We start from the raw sequence: 17,184 nt of genomic DNA, 5'->3' as shown, positions 1-17,184 counted from the left end.
AGGTTCTATACGTACTTCTACGTATAAACACAGCCACGGTTAAGGCACCTTATATTGAGAAGACTTATTCACAGAATAAGACATGTTATTTTGATCCATTGACAATTTGACGTATAAACTGGAAAAGGATCGGAAGTTTGAAAATGAAAATGAAAATAATAAGCAACACCTATTGTACGCTGTAATCTATCGAATTGTACATGCATACTAATGTGTATTCTCTTATCTCTATTAAACTGGCTTATCGCATGAAGTCTTGAATGAAATAGGTAGTCGGAGAAAATGTGTAAGTCACTATTCTTTTGCTTCAATCTGTCATACACAGGTTGAGGTTTAATTATGAAGTATCACAACGTATATGTAAAGCAGTATTAGATTTATTGTATACCGTATAAAATTAGATTGTATAGTTATGTCATTTTTTTAATTGATGATTAGGAGGTAGGTTAATGGGACACCTTAGCTAGATGAGCTAATTCAATGTTTTAACTACTTACATCACTGGGTCGATGACACTGCTAGAGAATTTTTCGTCCCCGACAGTTTAACTAGCCCAGTAGTCAGGACTTAGGTGTTGACAGGAATATTAATTATATGGTCATTTATTATAAATTAACTATTTTCAAAAGTATGAATTATTCGAAATATTTAGGATTTTCTTATCCCAGACATATATTGCAAAGCCGTATTTGAAGCAACGGTGTTTTTTTAATGTTGGGACCTTAATGCTCTTCCACTTTATACTTGTTTTGTTTTCTAACTATTTTGATCTGATCGTCACTGATGGGGCTTATGTAGATGAAACGCGCGACTGGCGTCAAAACTATGTATATGTATAACTGTATAACAAGCATCTTGGATTTAAGTTCAACAGTAAATCCCAAAATTGTATGATGTACGTAATGTCATGTATGTCATTTATAAAACTATACATTTGAACATGATTTCCAGAAATATTTGTGAAATTTTAGTTTATACAATATCACATTGAATTCTGGACCGGTGTCATATGGTATTTTGAATCCCCTAAAAAGTGAACCCGGTGTCAAAATACCATGCGGTAAAATGACCCCGTTCCCATATGGTATTTTGAATCCCCCTGCGGTATATTGAAGCCCCCTGTTTTTGATAAATAGTATTGCAGATAATTTAATTTACAATTTGTTGGCTATCATTTTTTTTTAATTGGAGGTTTTTAGTAGTGGGTTCAATATTCCGCGGGAGGGTCAAAATATCATGGCTAAGTAAAATGTTCAAAACTTCTTTTCAAGCAAGTAAAATACATACAAACTCCTTATTGGAATATAATTACTATGTTAAAGAGTTATAACAGCTAGATTTTTTGAAATCCAAGGTCTATAGTAGGGGGTTCAAAATACCATGGCAAAGTAAAATTTTCAAAATATCTTTTCAAGCAAGTAACATACATGCAAACTACTTATTGGAGTATAATTACTATGTAAAGGAGTTATAATAGCTAGAATGTTTTACATGAGAGGTTTATACATGTTATAGTAGGGGGTTCAATATACCGCAGGGGGGTCAAAATACCATGGCAAAGTAACATTTTCAAAACATCTTTTCAAGCAAGTAAAATACATACAAACTACTTCTAATATAATTAGTATGTTAAAGAGTTATAACAGCTAGATTTTTAGAAATCCAAGGTTTATAGTAGGGGGTTAAATATACCATGGTTAAGGGGGGCGGTCAAAATACCATGGCGAAGTAAAATTTTCAAAATATCTACCCCCTACTTTAGACCTTGAATTTCAAAAATTTAGCTGTTATTACTCCTTAACATAGTAATAATACTGAAATGAGTTGTTTGTATGTTAACATGCTGGAAAAGATGTTTTGAAAATTTTACTAAGCCATGGTATTTTGACCCCCTGCGGTATATTGAACCCCCTGCTATAGACCTCTCATTTCAAAAAGTCTAGCTATTCTAACTCCTTTACATAGTTATTATACTTACTCCAATAAATAGTTTGTTTGTATTTTACTTGCTTGAAAAGATATTTTTAAAATTTTACTTTGCCATGGTATTTTGACCCCCCCCCCCCCCCCCCCTACCATGGTATATTGAACCCCCTACTGTAGACTTTGAATTTCTAAAATTCTAGCTATTCTAATTTTTTTATATGTTTTTTACTTGCTTGAAAAGATATTTTGAAAATTTTACTTTGCCATGGTATTTGGAACCTCTACCTTGGTATTTTGAACCCCCTACTATAGGCTTTTAATTTAAAAAAATTTAGCAACTGTAACTCATTTACATAGTGATTATATTCCAATAAGTAGGTTGTATATATTTTACTTGCTTGAAATGATATTTTGAAAATTTTACTTTGCCATGGTATTTTGACCCCCCCCCCCCTTGCGGTATATTGAACCCCCTATTATAGACTTTGAATTTCAAAAAAACTACTAGTATTCTAACACCTTAACATAGTAATAATACTCCAATGAGTAGTTTGTATGTATTCAACATGCTGGAAAAGATATTTTGAAAATTTTACTTTACCATGGTATTTTGACCCCCCTACCATGGTATATTGTTGAACCCCCTACTATAGACCTTGAATTTCAGAACTTTAGCTGTAATTACTCCTTAACATAGTAAAAATACTCAAATGAGTAGTTTGTATGTATTTAACATGCTGGAAAAGATGTTTGGAAAATTTTACTTAGCCATGGTATTTTGACCCCCCTGCAGTATATTGAATCCCCTGTTAAAGACCTCTCATTTGAAAAATTCTAGCTATTCTAACTTATTATCATAGTAACAATACTCCAATAAGTAGTTTGTATGTATTTAACATGATGGAAAAGATATTTTAGAAAATTTTACTTTACCATAGTATTTTCACACACACCCTTTCTCTACCATGCCTACCAGGGTATATTGAAACCCCTTCTATAGACCTTTAGTTTTAAAAATTGTAGCTACTCTAACTCCTTTACATAGTAATTATACTCCAATAAGTGGTTAGTATGTATTTTACTAGCTTGAAAAGATGTTTTGAAAATTTTACTTTTTAGATTTAAATGAGCCATGATAATTTGACCCCCTCCCCCTTTCTTACTATTGAAAATTAAAACTTAAGTCTACCATTCTATATAAATGTTTCAAATTTCAAAGAATTAAACATGTTAAAGTGTTCAAGCTACATGGTCTAGTTATAACACCTTTTTTTAATGAAATTTTTGTTGGTGAAGACTTCAGAGCACTAAAAATACCAAGCAAATATTTCTCTTCAAACCAATCATAGAAAATTGACCTCCCGTTCTTGTATGAATGATTTTTAATCTTTGGTTAGCTTTTATATAATGTAAAATGTTTTATTAATCATTTAGAATGACAAAAAACAGGGGGGTTCAATTTACCATGGGGGTCAATTTTCCATACAGGGGGGGGGGGGTAATTTTCCATAGCGGTATTTTGACTCTGGGGTCAATTAACCATGGGGTTCAAAATACCATATGACACCGGTACGAAATGATTTCTTCTGAAAAATAAAAAAAATAATATCTTTAACTTTGGACATAACATATAATGAAATGTTTTGTGGTTGAAATATTCTGAAAATATTTAAAGACACGGACAGAGCTCACGGATGTTTTGCAAAAATATGTATTTCTTTTTATACAAGAATTATATTGAACTCACTTTTGGTATACCTTAATGAGGCAATAAATGACACTCACAGAAAGTGTTATCTATTTTAATCTGTTTGTTATCCATTCGTTTAATGTGTGTGATGTAATTGAGATTTTGATTTTGCCATTTGATTAGGAACTTACCGTTTTGCACTTTCCTCGGAGTTCAGTATTTTTGTAATTTTACTTTTTTCTGATCTATTCAGATGTTTGATGTACTATATTTTTTAGTTAAATGGTCTGTCTGTGTGCTTCTCATATCCTTTATAGGTATGTATTTATTAAAGAGATAAAAAGTTGAACATATTCTACCATCAAACTAATTTATAAACATATGTAATTTGTATAGGGTCTTTTAGTTCAAATGATATATTCATATGACTGTATCTGATGGCAATCACCATTTTGCCAACATGAATAGAGAAATGTTTTTGATAAATTGCAACATTTTCAAAAAATGATTCAGAAAATGAACACAAACAAATATCAAAGTTTTTTTAAAATCGTGCACACGTACAGAACTGTATATTTTAATCATGTCTTTTTTTTTGTTATGTCACAAGCACTCGTGATAGAGTGTAACCAAGAATGTTGGTCCTGCAGTGGAGTTGAAAGCAGCAGCGAGTGTAATCATCGTATACAGTGTGATGATGGTGAGGTCAGTTTGATTTTCTTTTTTTGTTTCAAATCTACATCATAAAATCAAACGCAGTTATGAATGTAGTTGTTGGTAATTAATAATTTTCATTCAATTACAAAAAAATAACAATATAAAAAACACTGAGAGTAAAGAAAGTGGAAGTAATCAGCAGAATAATTTGTAAGTTCTCACTCCTTTGGGAAAAAACTGTACTTCTCTTATTGCCGACTTATTCCTGTATTCTTGTTAAGCTAATTTCATACAAAACGATGCTGTTAGTTTTTTTTAACGTCATGTTCCGCTATGTTAGTAATGCTCCTTGATTAAAATAATGAATATACCAAGGGGTATTAAGAGTCACAAAAAGTAAGCAAGTAAATAAAAATCAATAGCCAAAAGGAAAATTGACGAACGACGATAGCAAATTATACTCAGAGCACGAACCATACTAACACGGGGGTGGGGTGGACTCAAGTACTCCGGACGCTTCAGTAGATCATGCATCATTCTATCGAGTTACTGTTGTTAATTAAACAATAAGTCATGTTCAGTGATAAGCCTTTTTTTTTTTTAGAGCGAATTGAAAACAAAATGTTTCTTGCTTAACCAAAGGACAAAACAAAATTCAAAAATCATATGTACTCTTGAAGAAATGTAATAGTTTAATATTTAATGCTGGATTTTTTTTAGACTTCGATCCGTCATTGAAGAACAAAGTATGCAATACAACATTGACGACAGCAAGCAACCCGATCTCTTAAAAAAATGAATTAACACATGTGCATTTGAAGAATAAGCACCTATCTAACATTATGAACTTGATATCAGAACAATTTAGGCATATTTGATGTATCCCTTAGATCGGACAATAATTCAGGGCTTGTTTTTCCTATCATGATTTCCTTGATATATGTGCTTCAATTAAAGGTTCGTGTCAAGTGAGTAATGTTTTTTGTTAAGACTTACTATTGTAAGTAATATTTGTTTTTATTGTAGGTTTGCTATATGCACAACTTTGTAACGGAATCCGGTGCTGTAGAGTTTGATTACGGATGTGGCTCGTCACTGGTATACTTAAGTTTACTATCTTAAAGTTAACCCCTACCCTTACGACATTTGGATCCCATGGATAGTTTTCTGTTTGGCAATTATACCATATCTCATATCATTTTATAAATATCAGGTGTATTAATTTATGCTATGGAGGTTTTACTGTATAAGAATTGATATATTCAAACAATGATGTTTTGATTATACCCATAATAAATGTGTTAATATTTTATATATATAAACAAATTGGCTGGCAAACGTCAACAAGAAAACTTAAACGACAAAAATAATCAGAAAACATGAATGTTTCAACAAACATTTTTAAAATAATAGACTGACAGCTTATCAAGCATTATTAGCAAAATCTCTAAAAAAAAACCAACATAAATTCAATTTGGATATACCCTCTACAGTATATACGTACGTACATGATACAATTTATTTGTTTTTGTATCGATAAAGGCTTGTAGTAATTCTGGTAGTTCGATACTGGGGCGCCGTTCAGAAGGTCATCACGTTAAGTGCACACTTTGCTGCGATACCAGACTATGTAATGATAAATTGAATTGCACAAATTCTGGTCAATTACGTAAGTACACTGTATCTTTTATACTTTAAAATAAAATGCTCACTATTTTGTGTTTTTATAGAATCCATAATAAAGATCAACAGTATTAACTGCCGACCTCGAAAATCAGTCGTTTATAGCGATAATAAATTTGGAAAAACAATAATAAGCTATGAAACAATTAATCGAACTCAATTTGTAATTATATTCCTTAATAGTATATGGGTCAATGGTATGCTATAGTGATGTTAGTTTGTGATCGACTTTTGAGTTTGTATATCTATTTGGAATCTTTTGACTTTTTGCCAGAATTTCCTGTATTCTTACCAAAAGTCAGTGGTTCTCTCTTCTGGTTCACCAACGAACATCCAAACAATACATTTCTTTTCAACTGTTGAATTTTGAACCTATAAATAGAGGCAACAGTAGTATACCGGTGATCAAAAGTTATACATCGATTGAGAGAAAACAAATCCGGGTTACAAACTAAAACTGAGGGAAGCACATAAAATATAAATGGAAAACGACGAAACAATAGAAACACAAAACGACAATGCAACACACACAGAAACGAACTACAAAATAACAATTGTCATTTTCCTGACTTTATACAGGACATTTCAGGAAAAAAATGGTGGGTTGAACCTGGTTTTGTGGCTAGTCAAACCCCCCGCTTTTATGGTGCTACTTGTGTACATAACTACTGCTCTCTAAGTAGAATTTTTCAATCAATTAACGAGATTTGAACATCAGTAAACTACTGTCATCTTAATCTATATATAGTATGAATTGCCTTTCTAACTAGTGTTGCTGTGGATTCATTAATATCCGTAGGATATTAATTTTTCGTGGATACCGTGGGTACAGGAGAGCCACGAATTTAAATGTATAACGAATTACAAATGTTCTAAAGGAATGTATGCAGACTTTGCCAAAACCACGAATTTGAATATGCACGAATATGCAGGTTTTCCTCAATCCACGAAAATTGAATTGGTACCCACGAAAATAAATGAATCCACAGTAAGTCTTGTCCCTGGGAGATATGCACACCTCTCTATATCAAAATTATATAAAACAAAACAGATCATATCCCAATTCATAAACAAAAGATACTCTTTGATGTCAAAACAAGTTCTTTACAGTACACCACAGATTTGTTTACTTCAATTTCAACAAAACAATTATATTTTGCAAAGAAATTATACTTCTTACTTTTTCATTATGTAAATGCATCACACTAACCGTGAGTGGTTTGTCATGTTCGTCCGTTTTTTTTAGAATAACATGACCATATTGAGTTATCGACAGGATGTTTTTTCTGTTGGAGACATTGGACTTAAATATGTAAAAAGAAATCTGGTACTGAAAACCTATTTTCTCCCCAAATTGCGTAAAAACAGTTCTTCAAATCCAATGTGTTGTTACTTGACAGTTATAAAAATGATTTATCATACATTCTGTTTATAACGATATGTTTTGTCAGTTATATAATGAGAAGACATAACGAGATTATAAAACACATGTCACTATAATAAATAATTTGCTTAATTTTCTTACTTAATTTATATTTAACATACGGGATATCTTTTCAGCCTCAAGACTTCCACGAGAATGTACCGACTTACAGTTATCTGTAAGCGGCGTCCATACTATTTACCCATATGGACAGATGCAGCTTCCGGCATCTGTTTATTGTTACGTAGATTCAAGTTTTCATACTTGGACTGTAAGTTTGTAATATGAACATTAAACGAGACTTTAGTCCTATTCAAAGAACATTTTTCCTATTTAATTGACGTATTTATAATTATATTTTGTCATACAGGACCTCAAGAACTCGACTATTTATTCATTCTTCACTTTCATATTGTATTGTTTTGAACCTTCCTGATAGACAAATCTTGTTTTTTTAATTGTCCTGTAATAACATTGTGATATACTCCTATCTTAATGGAGAATCATTATTGGAATTTTAATTGTAATTGAATCCTGTACTGGCTTTTTAAATGAAAACTACTATTAATACATTTTATGCGTTCGAAGTTCTTTTCAAAGTCCAAAGTGACGCGAAAAACATGATCTAAAGAATGAAAGTCACCTATGTATAAAATCCAACCCCAACTTTGCCAATAGAAGCTGGAACTGTAGTTTCATTCAATGTTTATTTCAAATCTGTTAAGATGTATTCAACAAAATGGCGTACAATCAAAACTAAACGTAGAAAACCATATAAACTACAGTATGAAAATAATGTATCAACGATTATAATTTTAAAAACTGTTTGTCCCTTGCAAAATAATGCCTAAAATTTAAGTGATTGAGGTGTATATAAGGCGAGTACCCTTAAATGGTACATCTGGTTGTCATTAGTATTGATCAAGTGTTACTCCTTTTCTAATTTCAAAAAATAAATTAGATATTAACATTTCAGGTTATTCAACGAAGAATTAATGGATCAGTCAATTTTTACAGAGATTGGCAAGCATACAAGACTGGATTTGGACAAGCTAACGACGAATATTGGTTAGGTAAAATACACATAGAAAGAATAAAGTAATAAGTGTGACAAGACAATAAATTAGTCAGTTGAATAGAAGTGCATACAAAACGGTGAATGATCTTTACCAGCATACACCGAAGGGAAGAATATTAATGTGTCCAATAACACTTTATGAAATTTATGCGTCCGAATTGCTTTTAATTCATTTGTCAACTTGTTTCATGAATATAAGCCGTAATACTAAGCTTTTCAGTAATTTCATTTTCGTGATTTATATTATTTTGCAGTGTAGTCTTCTGTAAGCTGTGAACCAACTTATTGTCTTGGGTAGTTAATTTCGCGTTAGTCCTTCTAGCCCTTTTCGCAGCGATTTGATAACGCGATTTTTAAAGAAAAGATTTAAGTTTTACATGTTCAATTATTTTCTTCTCGCGAAAGTTGCTAAAAATAAATCGCTCGGAAATTTTTGATTAAGAGTATTTTAGCCTGTTCGTCTTAATTAGTTGTCAATCGTTTTATTCATTTAATGATTATTTATTGACGTGGCATTAAAATCACTTCGTTGACGACATTTTTTATGCAAACAGATGTATACCTTCAAATACTTTTGGATTGTTTCTTGGTTTGATTGTGTTGTATGATTTCTGTTTAATATTATATCGTCACTGTTCATTTTGAAGTATTGTTCATTATTATCATCTTTCCGAGTTGATCTCACGAAACGTCTGTATGTAGAAGTTGTAACACTTAACTTTAAGTTTCAGTTTTCTTCGAGATATCATTAGCATAAATAATTAACGTAACAGATGAACTAGAGTTCTCTTACTCTTATCCGGTTTATACCTTTTTCCGATTGGTTAATTATCTGTTGTAAAAGAGGAGTAATTTAAACTCATAGATTAAAAATAAACTACCAACGTCGGGCAACAAAAGAAAAAGACAAACAGACAACCAATAATAAACAAAACACAACATAAAATAATAAGAGATAAGCAACACGAACCTAGCAAACACTTGGGGTGACTGACGTCAGGTGTTTCAAAAGGGTATGTAGATCCTGGTCACCGTGTGGCACCCGTCGTGTTGCTAATGTTATTACAAACCTGGCATATAGTCTAATTTGAAAAGTTATGTCATTAAATGTATCTATTTCACAGGAAACGACAACATACATGAGCTAACATCAGACGGAAACCATGAATTGATGGTAGTGATGACAGATTTTAGTGGGGTAACAAAGTTTGCAGAATATCTCTCGTTCCATATATCTTCTGAGGCGAATGGTTATCGGCTATTGGTCAGTAAATATGATGGAACTGCAGGTATGTTATACAATATATACAATAAAAAATAGTGTGAGTAGTACTCTATATATATGTCATCTTCTAATATTGAGTCAATTTAAACAAATTTACATAAATAAATCAAACACCAATTTATATAGGTATTAATGAAACAAGAACGTCGACATACCATAAATAAGCATGTACATATTTTATAATCGTGAAAAACAATGAAATTTATTTGCAAGTGGTAAAAAGGTTTGAAGTTATTTAAGCCATGCTTTAACCAAGACCAATTCTACACACGATTTCTAAAAAGGTATGATATGCTTGCCTATTTAACACTTAATAATCAGATATCAAAGGACTAGAATGTAATAAACTATATGGCAATACACGGCAGTCAACAAGGAGCAAATGCATAACTTATAGTACACTGTAAGACACCGTCATTGCAAATTATGAATCATTTCGAATGAATTAAATAATATTTGTTTTCAGAATAGTCGTTTCGTTTACCTTGGTCATTAATTGATTCAGTAAATGAATTGCCATTCCTTGGGGACTTAGAGAAATGTATACAATTAATCGAAAACACGTGATCTGTGCTTGTTGGTGTCACACTATCGATCACTTATTGCCGGAAAAACATGTGTTCTTGCCTTCTATACTATTAATTAACGACCATGAAATTTTAGACGTACACTCAGACACAAAATAACTTTTTTTGTCACAAAAAAAGACTGTTTGAAACAATGAATTGATTGATTGATGTTTAATTTCTCCATAGCCTCTAATGATATTCATCGTATTCTTTATTGTACTTTACTCTACAATTTGAACTAGTCAAGGTTGAATAAATAACTTCGTTTTTTTTCAAAAAGCAAACAGAAGTTGAAAGAAACCAATCCCACGATAATTATTTATAAGAATAATTAGATGCTAAATCACTTACAATATACAGCTCTATTTTTCTATTTTAGGTGATTCTTTGTCCAGACAAAATGGGCACCAGTTCACTACTTTTGACAGAGATAATGATGGTGATAAAAGTAATTGCGCAGTGCTCTATCAAGGTGCATGGTGGTATGACAACTGCCACAAGTCAAATTTAAATGGAGTCTATTATCATGGTCATCATGATGAATATGCCACTGGGATAGATTGGTATACATTTCATGGGTATCATTACTCAATGAAAACTACCATGATGATGATTAGAAAATACTAATGTGGACATGATTTTAAAAAAAACATAAATATGACATGAAATCCGTTGTTATGTTATTAAATGCCAGTAGACCACCTCACTTATCGTCGTTACAAACATGCAACATATATATACTTAATGCTTACATGTCCTTGAGAATAAATAGAGAATCAATAGGGAATTTAACAATTTTTCTTAATGTTATTGTAGTGCATACTAGGTTTACTAACTAACCAAAAAAAGCTTTATAAAGTTTATAAATCGGCGTTTACTTTTGTGACTTATATTTAGTTCTTGAGCTCATCGTCTGTTTTACTCTTTTTAAAATACATTTGCTCGTTATCAATCTCACCACAAATAGTGGTTTCGTATTCCCCAAAATTCTATTTATCAGGATTTCCCCTGGGTCAATTATTTTTTTCGCCACCTCTTTCGCCAAAACAATATATTTTTCGCCATCTCCGACTTTATTATTTTACTTTGATATCGATCATTAATTTGAGAGGGTACTTTAAAGTCGTTTTGGCGACACACGTGTTTCAAGCATAGTTTTACGTCTTCACTTTTTCAATTACGATGGTCCAGAAAGAAAACTGTCGTTATGAAGGAATGTATTCAACAGGATGGGAACAACCACTCCAATAAAGGGTTACACTTCAATGCAAATGGCTAAATCTTTAATGAGGGATCAATTTCAAGTGATAAAACAATTGTTTTGTTGTAAAATCTACTTGTTAGTACAAAAGGGCACATATTTTTTTTTTTTGAAAAACACTTTTCCAAAGTAACTATATGCATGTAAATGGAATTACATTGTAAAAAAAAATGTCCAAGGATTTTGTTACATTTCTGGAATTATTTCTTCTTATTATCAAAGGTAAGTGGACCCCTCTTTTAGGAATGTTGTTCCAAATATAGTTCATTTTCCGTTTAAGTTAAAAAAAAAAAAAAAAAAAAAAGAAGCATAGTTTTATTTTTAAAAGTAAACTTTCAGTGTTTGTTAATAACAATGTAGACTAGTTGAAAAGTTTTAGAGAATAATCATAGACAGCAATGGGGTAAATATAGATTCCAACACTGCAACAAGTGTATTACGATATTTCTCCAATCGAGACAGTTAAATTTTATTATTTAAAGCGCGAGGCTTGCCGAGCTCTTTAAATAACTAAAATTTAACTGTCGAGAGTGGAGAAATATCTTAATACACGAGTTATAGTGTAGGAATCTGTTTCTCTATTGATTTGTATCCTTCTTTTTCAAAGATTTTCAGAAACTTGTGTTCTTTATATGCGACGTCATCAGGCATGGTCGCCTTTTTTCATGACGTCACAATAAGAAAATTCAGAAGAAAACAAACATTTAGACGTCATAATCAAGTTTCGACTAATCATTTGCCGAGAACAGATTTTTCACTAGTGAGGAGAAATATTTTTCTCGCACCGGTCAGGAAATGTGAAAATAGCACAAAATTAGAGAAACTCATTTAATTCATTTTTCAGAAGGGGGGTTGGGTTGAAAGAAGAAAAATTTCTATTGAAAAATATATTGTTACTTGGCGAAAAAAACACAATAAAGTAGCATATTCATCATGATAGCCTTGATAATAAACTCTATTTAAATTTGAATAATGACAGTTGTTATACCTACATGCACCTTGAAAAAGTACGGCGCAATTAGATCCATGATCATCATTATCTCTGTCAAAAGTAGTGAACTGGTGCTCATTATGTCTAGATAAAGAATCACCTAAAATGAATTATTAGCTTTGAATTGTTACTGAGTAAGCATCTTAGTATTTTGTCATACCTAATTATTGTAGGTTTTATTTTCAACAGTTGCTGTTTGCGTTTTAAAAAGAAAACACTTTTTTTTCGGGAATAAGCGAACGATAGTGTTCTGCTTCATCATCAAGCAAATAACACTTTTTTTCGGTAAATTCAAAACATTTCAAATTCCATCAGGAAAGTCAACTTATCTAAACCAATTGTTATCTGCTCTTTTGAAACTGAAGATGGAAGGAGACACCCAAGCTACATTTATCTCTTTAACTTTAATTTGAGTGTGTTAAAAAATTTTTTTATAAGTTTTGCAATGGTGTCTTGTCATGGTTATATTAATTACCTTTGTTTCATCTTAAACTTTTTTAAAACCTTCATAAACGCAACCAGCATCCGAAAAAAACCAACACAATAATATATAAGAATTTATTAGATGATTAGTAACAACGTACAGCTCTATTCAATTTATGTGATTCGTTGACAAGACAGAATGGGCACCAGTTCACTACTTTTGACCGAGACAATGATAGTCATGGATCTAATTGCGCAGTACTTTATAAAGGTGCATGGTGGTATGACAGCTGCCATTTGTCAAATTTAAATGGAGTCTATTATCATGGCCATCATGATCAGATGAATATGCCACTGGGATAGATTGGTATACATTTCATGGGTATTATTACTCAATGAAAACTACCATGATGATGATTAGAAAATACTAATGTTAAAATATTTAAATTAATTAATATTACATGAAATCCATTGTTCTGTTTTTAAATGCCAGAAGAACTACTCACTTATCGGTCTTGAAAAATAAGCAACATATAGATATTCAATTCTTACAGGTCCCTATACAGAATACTTTTAATTGTATGCACATACACTCACAGAAAAATGATTGAGTAGATATACGTCTTAAACATGTGAAAACAACAAAGACAGCACAGATTTGTGATAATTCATAAACTTCTCGTAAAGTATAACACCAAAAGAGTTTCACGTGTTTATGGAAATAGCAATGAGACAGAAACCCAACGACACAAAATAAAAAAAAACATCTATATCTAAATATGTTGACTTGAAACATGACAAAAGTGTATAGGACAATTCAACTAGTTCAATATCACACGCCACTCCTACAAATATAATCAACTATCAAACGTTTGACAGTCTCTAAAAGTAATTCATCAACGTCAAATTGTCTACACTACAAAATAATTAGGAAATTAAACCATCTTTATTGGTTATTGTAATGTATAAAAGGTTCATTAACTAACCAAATAAGACTTTATCTAAAGTTTACGCGTGAGCGTCATAATTTATGACTTACATTTAGTTTGTTAACTGATCTGCCCTGTAGGCATACTCATCGTTTTATTTTTATTGTATTTAATCGTGATTAATCGCAACGCAAACCACTGTTTTTTTTTAATCTTTCATGTTCCCCAGGATTATATTTATGTGTATCGCCCATGAATATATATCACAGTGAAATTGACGTAAAGTGTACATAGTAAACGACTTAATTTGTTTCGGCATCATCGAAGTGTTGTTGACTAATGAAAACAAATTATATGGGACCAATCACATTGAAGTATTTGTAGATATAGAAATAACAATATAAGTTTTATTAAGATTTACGTACACATATCAGCTAAATATGTTTACTTCTTGGGAGGAAGTATAACTCATTTAACACAATGCAGGTCGAACTAACTTTTGTATTCTAATCCCTTAGTGACTAAAGTGCAGACAATAAAGTAGATTGGGAACAAATTCAGAAAAGGAAAACTGTTGTTGTTTGTTGCTGTATATCATGTTTGTTTTTCGTTCATCATTTTGTACATAAATCAGGCCGTTAAGTTTTTCGTTTGTATTTTTGGATATTTGTCATTTCTTGATGTTTTACAACTGACTATGTCAATAATGTGGTATGGGTTTTTCTCATTGTTGACGGCTGTATGGTGACCTATGGTTGTTAATTTCTTTGTCATTTGTTCTCTCATTGGCAATCATAATGGTTGTTTTTAAATTTTTATGTATAATTAAAAAACCGGTACAAAACAAGTAGAATAACACTACATAAAACGGTATTTCAATGATTGAAGTTAATGAAAGCAGACTCGAATCATAGTCTTACATCGTCATATCAGCAATTATACTTCCGAACGGATTTCATTAACTTTTAGAGTTAGACGTGAACAGAAAAAGGATCTCCTTAATATCTTCAGGTACTTTAAGTAATATTTAACAAAAGTTCGTATGCTTTTCATTGAAAATAGGCATACAATTCATTACTGTAGGGTAATCTCTAATACATATGTAGGTATGTATGAAGTGCGACGATGATGTTCACATTTGATGGTCAGGATGAAGTCCAATGGTATTCGTCGAAGTGTGAGGATAATTTACTAATGTATAATGGTCTATCTGACGCATGACTGCTGGTTTAAAATTTACAGATGTCCTTTTATAATGAGAAGCAGAAATTTTAACCAATTTAAGTTTAAATAGCAAAATTGTTCAATCTAATTGTGATATCTTAAAATAATTTAAAAAAAACATACGTGTTGATAATTGTCGAAACTAATAGATTACAGTCAATACATATCAATACTAGAAATTTATAATCAAACATACATACCTTTTTCTTCTTTTTCATAGGAAATTGGATGTTTTCAAACCGTCTTGCATTCACACATATAATAACACACGGCCAGTCTGATTTCTTACTTAAAGGACTTCCTTGTAAGCAAGTCTTGTATAAAGTTTGATATAGCAAAAGATATTTCAACGGACAATGTGTCTTAATTGGCATGTTATGTCCGGTATTATTTTCCCTTATCGTGTAGTAGAATCAGTGTGAGGAGACTTTACAAATAAGATAACAGCGACAATTTATACAGATATTAATCTTAAAAAATCAAATGAGTTTAAAATAAATTTGACATACGTGAAATCAAAAATGATAAAAAATGACATTTCAGGTCAGTTTTATGCTCGTAAACATATAACATTTAAAAAACAAAAACAACACAATATAAAGTTCAGGCGTTCTATGCGCTTTTCTGGATTTACCTTCATCAGGAACGCTCTAAGCCGAATAGATACACTATGGATATAACATTTATACGCCACCTAAAGAGAAGTGAAAAAAAGAAATCAGCAAAAAACAAAATCAGTCATAGCGTTAACAAACAGAACAAGGTACATTTTCCTTGACCAAATCGAGTTTCTGGTTATTTCAGTAATGTTAAGTTTAAACAAGGTTTGAGATAAAGAAATTGAAAACTTGTAGATTGTAATAAACAATTAATTTCCCCATAGACGACAATGATAGCCTTTTAGCTGTTTTTAATCTCGATTTTTAAAAAAATGGGATCAAATTAAATGAAAATGAAGATCATTATACCGATATCAAACATGCAATATTGAGCAATGATATATATGTATTAGTTTTCTGAGAAATATTGTAAAATAAAGTATGGAAAGAAATTAAAAATAGAATAAATAAACATACTAGATAAAGTGAAATAAATAAAAAGATAAAAGCCTGATATATATGATGGATATATGTATATTTGGGTGAGACCATCAGAGAAACAATACATGTTTTGAATTTAAATTAAAGAAATTGAAAAGTATCTCATGTTTAACATCAAAAAGGCATTTTAGTTTATTACTTTCAAATACATGTTATTGAAAATATTCTTTAAAATCTTTAATGCATGTTCTGATTTATCAGTTTCTTTAGATTTTAAAAGGAATCTGAATAAAATGTTCATACTATATCCGGGAAGTACATGGTATAACTTCAAATATCTCAACATTAATTGCGTACACGGAACGGAATAATAAAAACAATGTCTCATTAAAACAGGGATTTTATTTTTTGTGTGTGGTTAATTTTTCTCTTTTTACCCGCCAAATCTAGAATTTCTGTTATACGGAAAAATCATCAAATGCAAACGTAGATTATTGGCCAATCTTTTTTTTTGTTACGGATGGAAAAAAATTAGGCGGAAGAAAAAAAATAAATAATGATAATAACTAGAATTGCCCTTGCAAGCAATAGCGGATGTCACCCTTCCCCTATTGCCACTAAGCGGCAGCCATTTGAAAACAATTTAACAGTGAATGCAGATCAACGCATTGCGATATATCTTTCTGTAAATTTTCAGTACATTTTGAGCATTGTCAAAAGTTTCACATTTCTTCTGTTTCCATGGCAACGGCAGCCATTTTGAAAATTCCAACGTCAAAAGTCTCATCTATACCTGCCAGTTAACAATAATATCAAGTTTCATTAAGTTCGGAGCATTTTGAAAATATTTGACATTTCTGCAGTTTCCATGGCAACGGTGGCCATTTTGGAAATTCCAACTTCAAAAGTTTCATGCAGACTTGACAGTCAACAAATATATTAAGTTTCATAAATTTTTGAGCATTTTGAAATTTTTGAAATTTTTGACATTTTGGCTGGTTTCTA

The 17,184-nt window shown here is 31.2% G+C and overlaps 1 protein-coding gene across 3 annotated transcripts in view; it reads left to right on the top strand.

Moving 5' to 3' along the window:
- Nucleotides 1-244: 244 nt before the first annotated feature.
- Nucleotides 245-17,184, top strand: part of LOC139524126 (microfibril-associated glycoprotein 4-like) — a 79,807-nt gene continuing 62,867 nt past the window's right edge. The window contains exons 1-9 of one of the 3 annotated variants that reach the window (XM_071318717.1): nt 245-286; nt 3,895-3,933; nt 4,227-4,321; nt 5,300-5,371; nt 5,816-5,942; nt 7,517-7,650; nt 8,356-8,452; nt 9,582-9,748; nt 13,167-13,364. In XM_071318717.1, the coding sequence (XP_071174818.1) occupies nt 283-286; nt 3,895-3,933; nt 4,227-4,321; nt 5,300-5,371; nt 5,816-5,942; nt 7,517-7,650; nt 8,356-8,452; nt 9,582-9,748; nt 13,167-13,349 (918 nt within the window). In that variant the 5' untranslated portion in view covers nt 245-282 and the 3' untranslated portion in view covers nt 13,350-13,364. Of the gene's footprint in view, nt 287-3,894; nt 3,934-4,226; nt 4,322-5,299; nt 5,372-5,815; nt 5,943-7,516; nt 7,651-8,355; nt 8,453-9,581; nt 9,749-10,690; nt 10,980-13,166; nt 13,365-17,184 lie in introns of those variants that run through there. The other 2 variants (XM_071318710.1, XM_071318724.1) reach the window with 2 other exon arrangements.

This window comes from Mytilus edulis, chromosome 1, assembly GCF_963676685.1.
Source record: "Mytilus edulis chromosome 1, xbMytEdul2.2, whole genome shotgun sequence".
Taxonomy (NCBI): domain Eukaryota; kingdom Metazoa; phylum Mollusca; class Bivalvia; order Mytilida; family Mytilidae; genus Mytilus; species Mytilus edulis.
Note: the sequence above shows the minus strand (reverse complement) of the source record. Positions and strands in the feature narration are given on the sequence as shown.